The 12,146-nt window shown below is 37.9% G+C and overlaps 1 protein-coding gene across 1 annotated transcript in view; it reads right to left on the bottom strand.

The window, feature by feature from the left end:
• The window catches only part of ADGRV1 (adhesion G protein-coupled receptor V1), a 521,868-nt gene that overhangs the window by 10,014 nt on the left and 499,708 nt on the right, over positions 1-12,146 (bottom strand). The window contains exon 88 of the mRNA XM_077865031.1: positions 2,793-2,984. Coding sequence (XP_077721157.1) covers positions 2,793-2,984 — 192 coding nt within the window. The remainder of the gene's footprint in view (positions 1-2,792; positions 2,985-12,146) is intronic.

Raw genomic sequence — 12,146 nt, forward strand, 5'->3', positions numbered from 1 at the left:
GCCAAGCGAAGGGACTGCTGAACTCTTTAGAGATCTATCTTTAATTTTACCTTTGGTCCTTAGAGAGAACCCAATTTGGTGATCCTAAACAATTTCTCTATTAGAATTACTTATAGGGGCACCTCCCTGGCTCAGTGGTTGAGTGCCTGCCTTTGGCTCAGGTCCTCCCCAGGTCTTGGGATCAAGTTCCACATCAGGTTCCCCGCAGGGAGCCTGGTTCTCCCTCTGCTTGTGCCTCTACCTTTCCCTCTGTCTCTCATGAATAAATAAAATCTTAAAAAAAAATTACTTATAGATCTCTATGCTGTTATGCGTCGAAAGAAAATTATTTTTTAACCCAAACAACATGTTTTATGTTTTTATAGGATGTATAAAAAGAAAACTGCTAAGAATTTAAGAACTGGAGGGGAGGGATGGGGCATGGTGGACAAAAGAGGGGAAGGGGAGTGAAATTTCCAGTTATAAAGTATTCACATAATCCTTGGATCAAATGATAAAAAGGATAGTTCTCACCTGAAATGATTAAATATATCCACATCCCTCAAGATCACTGATAACCAATCCCTTAATCCTTCCTTTCCTCATGCCTTCCCTTCTCTGCAGGGCTTCCTAGAATGTCTCTGACAGTCCTTCATCGACAGCTGGATCAAGGCCAATTTTAAGCCTCTGAGGAATGTGGAGCACACTTAAGGGTATGGCATCATGCAACACCCCACACACACATTCAAGTGGTGGCTCAGACGCAGGAATTAAACTGTCACAGCTGCTCCCTCCCAACAGAAGGTATTCTGAGAGACTGCAGGGATGCCTTGTATTGAGAAAAGTGACCTGAGGACTGTAGAGATCTTGTGAGAGAAGATTAAACCTTAAAATATTTCAGTAAAAAGCTGAACATCTAGACCAGCACTGCACAACAGAGCTTTCTGTGACAACACAAATATTTACATCTGCGTTCTCCATTATGGCAGCTACCGAACCCATGTGGCTATTGAGCACTTGAATGTGGCCAGGGTGAGTGATGAACTGAATTTTTAATGCTCTTTAATTTTACTGAGTTTGAATTTAAGTAACCACACATGGCTAATGGCTATTGTTTTGTATAGGCCAGATGTAGACAAATGCTACATTGGGTACACAATCAAAAGGACAAAAAAAAATTTTTTTTAAAGTCTCATTCCAAAAAGATCTATTTCTATTGGTATCAAATATGATGTGAAAAAAGTTCCATTTTAAGAACTTTGGGGATATAGAAATGGTGTTATATTTCCAAACATTTAAGGGTACTAAAAACTAAATTCTTAAATATTGTACTTGACTTGTGATCACTTAACCTTAATTTTAACCTGACATGAATAAAACTCCTTTCTACATTAATATGGAAGACAAAAAATAATCACTGAGCAGATAGATCATCTATCTCTCTACCCACCTACCTCTTTACCTACTTATCTATCTGTAAGCCATTAACTTACAGACAGATGCACTTTAGCTGCCTGCCATTTTTCAGGATGCAAACACAAGTACTATTCCCTTTGGCTCCTTATTTTTTTATTTCTAATTTTTTTTTTTTTTTTTTTTTTTTTAGAGAGAGGGAAGAGGGAAGGGCAGAGGGAGAGGGGGGAGAAAGAATCTTAAGGAGGCTCTGCTCAGCGGGGAGCCTGATTCAGGGCTTAATCTCACCACCCTGAGATCATGACCTGAAGGGAAATCAAGAGTTGGAAACTTAACCAACTGAGCCCCTTAGGCGCCCCTTCCCTTGGCTATTTATTTATTTATTTATTTATTTATTTATTTATTTATTTATTTATTTTCGAAGATTTTATTTATTTATCATGAGAGACACACACAGAGAGAGGCAGAGACATAGGCAGAGGGACAAGCAGGCTCCATGGAGGGACCCCAATGTGGGACTGGATCCCAGGACCCCGGGATCATGCCCTGAGCCCGAAGGCACATGTTCAACCACTGAGCCACCCAGATGCCCCCGCCCCCATGCCCCTTGGCTCTTTAATACAGAGAGGGAATATGAGCTATGTAAGGAATGGTATAAGCAAGCACGCCTGAGGCATTAAAGAACTGGCCAGGGACCTGCATACCATCACTGACTGGACAAATGTCTTCAGGTAGGTTTTAAAATCTGAGTGGTGGTCCCAGGGCTATGGGTAGCATTGCTGACAGGTTGGTGGCAATATGATTTAGACGCAGGAAAGCAAAACGAGATGGACAGAATGCAGAGGACAATGGGAGGTGGATCTCGCAGAGGACGTCCCAGATAGATTTCCTAGTAGTGCTGCTGAAGCCTTCTTCCAAGCTCTTGTCCTAAAATATTTTCTGGTATTTAAATTAAAGGGAGTTTTAGCCTATTTTCTTTTCACTGAGTGTTTGTTGGGATCAAAGTAATGAGTTGGGATGACTGAAGAAAGAGAGCTGAGATAGTATTTTTAGGAAGAACACAGTATTTAAAAAAACCATTTCCGAAGCAGATTCAGTCACTGCCACGTTAAATTAGGAAGATTCTGAAGAAAGTGATGACAAATTTTGCGCTGACTTCCCAGTACAAACTGCTGGTTAGTACAGCTCACAGGACAAGGAAGAAAAAGAATTAGATAACAGGCATGATATCAGAGTAAGCCAATCAAATACCATAGATCAGAGGCTACTGGTAGGAAAGGGGTTTGAAAGTCACATAGTGCCTTCTGTCACTCTTGGTGAGGGGGGCAGGGAGGGGGGAGAGGGGAGAGGAGGGAGGGGACAGCATGAGCAAGTGCAAGAGCAAGGGCGAGGGCAGGCACCTCCTCCATAGCACTGATGAGATTCTGGGTGGACTTGCTGATTTCCCCTCCAGCAGGAGGCATGCCGCTCCCCGGTGTGAAGAAGGCTGTGCTGGGGCCTGGGTGCCCATTCATTTCCACTGTGTAGCTGGCTTTCATAGGGCAACACGTCTGGTTGTGTAGAATGAAATAAACCACAAAAACATAAAGTCCCTGCAAAAGAAAATAACACCAGCTTGTTAAAGGAAGTCCGGCTTCCGCAGCTGAAAAATAAAGGTGGTTGTAATTTGTAAGCAGTCAATTTTCTGCAAGCGTTCTCCAAATTCTACCCAAAGCAGGGAATTACAGAAAATATTACAAGCTGAGCAAGAGGCCCCTGTAAATTTCTGAATGTCACAAAAAAAAAAAAAAAAAAAAAGTGATTCGGTGTTATTTGGGGAAACTGCCCTCTCCCTAAAAAATCATATTTTTCTTGATTAGAACACAAGCGACTCTGAAATCCAGCCCTACTAAGACATGAAAACAGAACTTCAGAAGTAATATCTGATTAGCTGTGTAGCTCTTGTTTTAGAAAGCAAACCTCTTGCCTCTCAAAAAACCACTCTTTTCCTGTCGATCTCACTTAATCTCTTTTTTTTTTTTTTTGTAGCAAAAAGGTTGAAATGAGGTACTAGCGCTCCAATCACCTTGTAGACTTCCAGAAGGGCAGCACTAATTGAGCCTTCCCATTTTGTTTAGCTCACCGACTATTTCATTTGAAAACAGAATCACTGGGTAGGGACTCAGAGGAATTCTGGGGAATTGCTTAATATTTAGCGTGCCTTATTTCTCAGCAAATGTTACAGGAGACAACAAAGCTATCTTGTGAGCGCTGAAAGATCTGCTGGCCCTTTAAATTCTTTCTCAACCCGGTCAAACTCTTGACAATTGCTCTGCTTCTGTCACTGGGAGCAACTCAAATTTTGTATTTGTGTTCCAGACATGGCCTACACTGGCTGTCCTTCATGATTTCTACAAGGGGTCTACTGTATACTTCTAATGGTGCTTCTATAATGCTTGGTAATTTTGACCTTTACACTCAGCCAATAAAATAAGTTAAACTGTGGCTTTTGTATCTGTTAATCCTGGTGTTTAAGTTTTGGAAGCAAGTAAGAATAGTTATTAAAATTCTTAAATTAATCCACAGAAGTGAAAGCAAGACATTCAGCTTATTAAAAGAAGAAAACGAGTTAATGTTAACATTTTCCATAAGACACAAATAAGTATCTTCATTTGGTGACGTTTGCATTCTCCCATGGTTCATGACATTTCTAGGAGTATGGAAGCAATAAAGCAAGTAATATGCTTGTGGGCTTGAAATTTTTATCTGCTGGTATAAATAAAAAGGCTACTAAAATATTAAAGGCATAAGAATTACAACAAATTTTTAATGTAAAATGAAATTAAAGAACAGTCTGTGAGATGGGCATGCTAGTATGCGAGCTCTGTTGCCATTTCTAAGACTACTGCCAGAAATTAGGTCTTTCTCCCCTTTCTGCTAGAATGACTCCTTCCAGAGTTGGCATCCAATTATATAATTAACAAATATGTTTTAAAATCAGTGGTCTGGGGGATCCCTGGGTGGCACAGCAGTTTGGCGCCTGCCTTTGGCCCAGAGCGCGATCCTGGAGACCCGGGATCGAGTCCCACGTTGGGGTCCCTGCATGGAGCCTGCCTCTCCCTCTGCGTATGTCTCTGCCTCTCTCTCTCTCTCTCTCTGTGACTATCATTAAAAAAAAAAAAAAAAAAAAAAATCAGTGGTCTGTCTGCTACAAATATTTTAAAATATAATTACTCTTACCACAATATAAAATTATAATAGAAACTTTTTTCCTTTTGAATTAGGGTTGTGTTTTTTTAACTCAACATTAATATTTTAAATTATGTAAGATCAGCAAATTAGTTTCATATGCAAACGATGATGTGAATGTTAGCAGAAACAAATCTTCCTGAAAACACACATACATATCCAAAATTTTTCTCGTACAAGTAATTTTTCACATGGGTATGACCTAATTACATTGGCCACAGCAATAGACAAAACAGGAAAAAAATTAAACTGTCAGCCTTAAAACTGTGAGAATGTCACTGATTTATTTCAGGATTTCTCTAAGTGTTACAAAGTGATAGGGTAAAAGCTAGATCAGGAAACAAAAACCATGTTTTAAAACCCATCTCTAAGGACCCATTTGTTAAAAAAGCACATTCCCTCTTGTTTGTTTTTATATCTAGCCTTTTGTGCTGCAGGAAAGGAACTGCCTGCTGAAAATAACTTGCATGCGAAAACTACATGTGTTTTCTTTTTTTTCTTAAAAGAATATTTACATATACAGTAAATACTTGGGATCTTTCAGATGTACCTCAAGAAACATAAACACTGCTAAAATGGAAAGAAAAAAATGGTTAAATGCAGATTATGTGACATATGCCTGTGTCCAGCCAGGTCGGGCAAATATAGAAAAGAGACCTTCATAATCCAAAGTACTCAGCTGTGGAGATTTCTAAAAACAAATCCCTTTTCAAACGCTGCATGTTAAATCTCAGGCTCTCCCTAGTATGCTGGTCTGTAAAATAATTTAAGAGAGAATCTAGAATCTCAAGTATTCAATCCAATATTCTGACCACCCACTATGTGCCAGGCCAAGCACTGAAATGCAAAGAGAAAACATCTGATTCCTCCTCTCAAGCTGCTCATAAAGACAACAAGCTCTTACAAAATAACGGGTTAAAATTTTTTTTTTTTTAATTCTTTTAGCAGCAGGACCTATAGAATCCACCTGTTGTTCCTATTCCTTACTTAGGGAAGGCTGACCGAGGGGAATTCTTTCTGGGCATTGCTGTTTTATTTTGTTGGATCTCCTACTACAAAGATGAAAAATGCTTCCAAAGTCTTTAGTTAGATCATAGCTGGATGAACCATACCCACTATGGCCAATTTTTTTTTTTTTAAGATTTAATTTATTTATTTATGAGAGACACACAGAGAGAGGGAGAGACACAGGCAGAGGGAGAAGCAGGCTCCCTGTGGGGAGCCCAATGTGGGATTCAGTCCCAGGACCCCAGGATCATGACCTGAGCTGAAGGCAAACAGTCAACCACTGAGCCACACAGGCGCCCCTATAGCCAATTAAAAAAAATTTTTTTTTTACTCAGGAATTTAAACTTATTAGCAAACATTGAGTGAGACACAAATGAGTTCATAATGTCCAAAAGAGTTAATAAATGCTCTTAACATCTTCAAAGAGCAAAAAAATGTGCAGGAAATTTTGGCTGCTTATCTCAATAACTTTTTTTTTTTAAGATTTATTTATTTATTTGAGAGAGAGATATAGAGCCTACGTGCAAGCGAAAGGAGGAGCAGAGGGTAAGAATCTCAAGCAGACTCCCTGCGGTGCTTGAGCAGAGGTGGAACTTGATCTCAGGACCCTGAGATCTTGACCTGAGTGGAAATCACTAGTCAGTCACTTGACAGACTGAGCCACCCAGGTGCTCCTCAATAATTTCTATCAGTTTCAGGTGAAGTAGGAAAGAATCAACACTACGATTTTACATATTTGACAGAGAAGTGGAGGCAGAGAACTGAGTGAAACAGGAAGTTGATTAAGCTGCCTGTCCCTGAAGGAAGTGAAATCTGGGACTTCACACTAATTGGGAGGACTCATCTTCAATCTGAGAGTGTCTCCCTTTAAGGGCCACGATACAGCCCTCAAACAAGAGCAGTTAATCTTTGCAGGGCTTGTAAAAAGATCTCAGAGGAGAGCAGAATCCAGGTATTTAAACTATCAGTCATGCAAGCTCTCAGTCAGCAATCCTCCTGGTCCTTGTCTTTCTCAACCCATAATTCCTTCAGGTTACAAAAAAGGGGTCAAAGTCTCAAATACATTTAATGAACCCATTAGACAGCTGCCCAGGCCCATTCCTTTAATTTTAAATTGTCGCTAAATAAAGCAAAGCATTAGCTCACTAATTTTTTCATGTTCTGAATGTGATCATGCACTCACAGCAAATTGGAGCTCGTGTGACAGACTTCACACTGTATCCTCCACCAGTACACCCATCCAACAAGAGCTCTCAGCAATCCTGAGCTAAGTGTGTTGAGCAACCTGACATACTGTCTCTGCATGACCTCTCATACTTATTTCAGTTTCTGGTGAAGAGTTTTGACCAATGATACATGATAAAAATATGTAGGTGATGGTGTCTAACCTGCCATCAGTCTAAATACTAAAATGTAAAGATTATAGTGGGGCCACCACTTAAACATCTGAGGAATACAAAGCTAGAGTTCTATAGGCAATGAGGAATTGATCATACAGACACCACACATCTCACTGTATGCCACAAAAGTTGAACAACTAACTATGCTGTCAGTAGTTGGAATTAACTATGAATAAGGTATATAGTGATTCAGAGAATTTGAAAACAAAGAGATTTTGCTAATATAAAATTCCAGTGAACCAAGGCGAAGAAGAGATTAAAGGAATTAAAGAGGTTGACAGGTAAAAAAATACTCAAAAATTGTTCACTGCTATCCCTGAATTAAGGAATCCAGTGAATGTCACTGAAGATGAATAAAAATCCATAATGTTAATCTAAGAACAGTTTCCTAAAAAAGGAAAAAATGCAACTGAATCTGCAGCTTGAAGTATAATACCACGTACCAGAGAAATTTTGATACAGGTTCCTTAATACCAAACTGTAGCCTTACTAAGTTTTACACTTTAAGATATTCGAGTAGAAAAAAAGGCCAATCTCTTAATAAGTGGAAAATTTTAGACTAGCTTCAGACTTCTTTAAATTGACTACTAGTGTTAAAAGACAATGGAATAATTATTAAGTTCTGAGGGGAAAAGTTGTCCAAGAATATTATACCCAGCCAATATAGCATTTGACATTATTAAACACACACACACAAAATACAGGCAATGCAGAGTCCATGTATCTTCTTGGGTGAGGAAAACCCAAATTCCATGATAATAAAATATGACCAATAAAGACATGAATTTCCCATAGAGGAAAAAACAGAATGTGAAGATGGCAAACAAATCATAAAAATATCTGTATCTATGCATTTAGATATAAAACCAATATTGAGAAAAATTAGGAGAATTACAGAGGGTCAAATGAAAAAGTTAAGTCTAGACAACTTAAAAAGCATAATACTAACTAAAAAAATTCCCAAGTTTGGGAGAGAGGAGGTGGGAGATCTGAATATTGATGATTCTATCATCTTCTATAGCATAGAATCAATCAATACTATAAAATTAAAATACTTAGATTATAAAAACAGTGATTCTAATTCTTTAATGTATTTATAATTTATTTTCTTTCTTTCTTTCTTTCTTTCTTTCTTTCTTTCTTTCTTTCTTTCTCTCCCCTTCCTCCCTCCCTTCCTCCCTTCCTTCCTTCCTTCCTTCCTTCCTTCCTTCCTTCCTTCCTTCCTTCCTTCCCTTTCTCTCTCCCTTTCTTTCTCTCTCCCTTTCTTTCTCTCTCTTTCTTTCTTTCTTTCTTTCTTTTCTTTCTTTCTTTCTCTTTCTTTCCTTTCTTTCTTTCTTTCTTTCTTTCTTTCTTTCTTTCTTTCTTTCTTTCTTTCTTTCCCTCTCTCTCTCTCTCTCTCTCTCTCTTTCTCTTTCTTTCTTATGTTCTATGCCCAACGTGGGACTTGAACTCACAAACTCTAGATCTAGTCGCATGCTCTTCCAATGAGCCAGCCAAGTGAGTCTAGAGTACCTTTTGTGGTATAGAATAATTTTTTGTAATTCAACAATTATTCCTCTTCCATTTTAGTTTTTCTTGGGACAAATTCAAGTAAATTGAAATTAGGTCTTGTACATTATAGCAACTCTATCTAATATGGTTACATATTTAAAATTTACTTTTAACTAGACATTCAATATTTAGTGTGTTCACTTAATGTCACTTTTATTTTTAAACAGCCAATGGTATTTAAAGAGACTTAATGACATATATATGAATATAATAGGAATGGTTTTAAAAATGATCCTTTGTATTTAATGCCTTATTTGATCTTTTGAGTGCTCTTGATTTCCTTCTATAGAAGCGGATTTTTCTCATATCACTTTTCTTTCCCTTCAGCCTGCAGAACTTCTTTATAGCATTTCTTGTAGTTAAGATTTGTTAGAAATAAAATCTTTCATCTGCCTGAAAATGTCTTTATTCCATTTTCATTTTAAAAAGATATTTTCACCAGATATGGAATTCTAGGTTATCAGGTTGTTCATCTGTTTGTTTGGGGACTTCAAATCATTACATTGTCTTTTTTTTTTAAGATTTTATTTTTAAGTAATCTCTACAGACAACATGGGGCTCCAAGTCACAACACTGAGATCAAAAGTCACATGCTCTTCCAAGTCAGCTAGCTAGGTGCCCCAAAATATCATCACATTGTCTTTTGGTTTCCAGAATTTCTGATAAGAATAATGTTGATTTTTGTCATTTTCTTGTATGCAATGTTCCCTTCACTTGGGGAAGTGAAGGGAACATTGATTTCCTATTTAGATTTTCAAGAGTCTGACTATGATACATGTAGGTATGATTTTCTGTGTTGAGGATTCTCTAAGCTTTTTGGATCTGTGGTTTTTACTATCACATTTGGAAAACTCCTGGCTATCATTGTTTTCATTATGATCACTTAATGTTAATGAGGATTATTTATGGGTGCAGTTTGAAGTGATTTTAAAAGTTTTTAACCTTACGGTGCCTGGCTGGCTTAGTCAATAGAACATGTGACTTGATGTTGGGGTGCATTTGAGCCCCACATTGAGTGTAGAGATTACTTTAAAAAAAGGTTTTAATTCTTATACTTTTATTCTTTGTTCCAATTCTTTATAATAATATTTTCCTTTTTTCTCAGTGATTTTTTTTTCAACTAAAGCAAATTTGCCAGTATATTAAATAATGATCAATTCTATATAATGGGAACATGGACATGTGGATTTATTATTGTTTTTCTTTTCCATATTTTTAAAACCTTGAAACATAAAGATATTAAAATAATAGGAATAATATTTTGGGAACCATAGGAAAAATGTACAATTTCAAAACCTCCAGATAAATGTTAAATCTGTTATAAAATCCAGTTAAGAAATAGACAGTGGAATCATACAAATGGCCCAAACAAAACTAGTCTAAGTGCACAAAACAGGATAAAGAAAATAGAGAATTGAAATCTTCATTAGAATCACAAATTTGGGATTAAAAAACAGAGTATCTTCCATTAAGCTGTACTGTCCTAGAAAGCAAGAGACTATGTCCAGTTCACCATTGTATTTTTAATTTTGTAGCATGGACCCTGGCACACAAGAAGAGCTTAAGAAATATTTGTGGAAGAAGAGATCATGGTTTTTAAATTTCAGCAGTGGGAGAGAGTAGGATGGGGGTGGGGACAGATGTGAGTTGGAGGCATGTGTTGGTTTTAGCCCTCTATTTCTCTCACCATAGGTAGTCCAGTAGTTGCTTAATAAAATTTTGTTTTGGTTTGGTCTCTCCATTTCACATGCTACATTGCCAAGACTCTCATGGGAGAGCCAAGCATCCACTCCGGGCTGGGTCTCTGTTTTTCTGGGTTGGTGCGCCTCTGGGTGGCAGGCTTACTAGGTGCTGAGTGCCCAGGTGGCTTCCTGGCTGCGTCTGGCTTCTCTGTTGGGGGTGGGTTTGTATATTGCTGCTGCTGCCTCTTGTAGTTACTTCTACTCAAAGTGCTCCACAGCTCTCTGCTCTGACTCTTCCCTTGGCAGACAACCATGAGAAGTCTCTGTGATCTCTTGCTTCTGGCTTTGCATCCTCTTGGGCTGCTGACCTACTGCTGTTTTGTATCACTAGTGATTTAGCAGCAAAGACAAGGGATTTCAAGCCAATGGCAGAACTGAAAAGATAAATCCAGTATTTGTGTACTTGTATATTTTTCTCAGGTGTGAGATAAGCAGGAGTTTCATTGTTCTTTGCTTCTTTTTTTTTTTTTAAGATTTTATTTATTTATTTATTCATGGAGATAGATAGATAGAGAGAGAGAGAGAGAGAGAGAGAGAGAGAGAGGCAGAGACACAGGCAGAGGAAGAAGCAGGCTCCATGCAGAGAGCTGGATGCGGGACTCAATCCCAGGACTCCAGGATCAGGCCCTGAGCCAATGTCAGGTGCTAAACTGCTGAGCCACCCACCCAGGGATCCCCTGTTCTTTGCTTCTTAACTCTTTTAGTTTTCAGTTTCAGTCCCTTTTGTTGAGGTTCTTATTTTTTATAAGAACCCACAATCAAATGTGTGCATTAAACATATCAGAGAGAGGAAACAAGAATTTATCTTGATGGCCATCAGTTAGTCAGCAAACTGAAATGCTTCGAAATCTACAGGAACAATTATTATCTGAATGTTTTTATGAATTACTTGGATAGGGTAGGCAATTACCTAGTGTAATTTACTTTCAAGATTTGGCTTAGAAAGATGTCTGTTCTAAATTTTGTAATCTCGGGGCACCTGGGTGGCTCAGTAGTTGAGCTCAACTGCCTTTGGCTTAGGTTGGGATCCCGGGGTTCTGGGATTGAGTCCCACATCAGGCTCCCCCCAGAGAGCCTGCTTCTCCCTCTGCCTATGCCTCTGCCTCTCTCTCTGTATCTCTCATGAGTAAATAAATAATATCTTTTAAAAAATTAAATTTCATAATATCTAACAATATCAATTTTATGTATTTTAATCATATATATCTAGACCATAGATAAGATTTTTTTTTTCATGCGAAGTTTCTCTCTGCAACTTAAGGACGTAATTCTTGCATGTCACTTATGGACAAAAGAAACATTTGGTTAGTCTTCTTTGCGATAAATATTCATGAAACAAGGGATAGTTACTAGGTCATGTCTCAGCAATCTCATCTCTAGGTAGGATTCCTGTTCCTTCAGGCTTTTCCCTTGAACTTACTGTGGAGGTCTAGAAAAGAAGGTTCATCTCTGAGATTCTCATTGTTCATCATGTTTCTGTTAAGTTTCAAAGCATGGAACATTAATCGGTCATGATATTATTTATCAGGAACCAGACTACTTCTCAAATCCCTGACCTCACCAACCTCCTGCTTTGAGAATCCCTAGATTAGAAAAATTTCAGAAGTATAAATTGAATTGGATGGTAGGATTGAGAGACAAAGACTGAAGGTGGTCATAATAATAGTGAGATGGAACTAAATAATGCAGAAGTTTGGAACCCGAGAACAATTTTTTCTGGTTTTAATAAGAACTGGTAAAGAGAACTGAGTTGGAATGAGCTTTGAATGTGAAACAGATTTTTCTAATTAAAATTATAAAAATACCAAACTGTACAATGATTATT

The sequence above is a fragment of the Canis aureus genome, chromosome 2 (assembly GCF_053574225.1).
Source record: "Canis aureus isolate CA01 chromosome 2, VMU_Caureus_v.1.0, whole genome shotgun sequence".
Classification (NCBI taxonomy): Eukaryota; Metazoa; Chordata; class Mammalia; order Carnivora; family Canidae; genus Canis; species Canis aureus.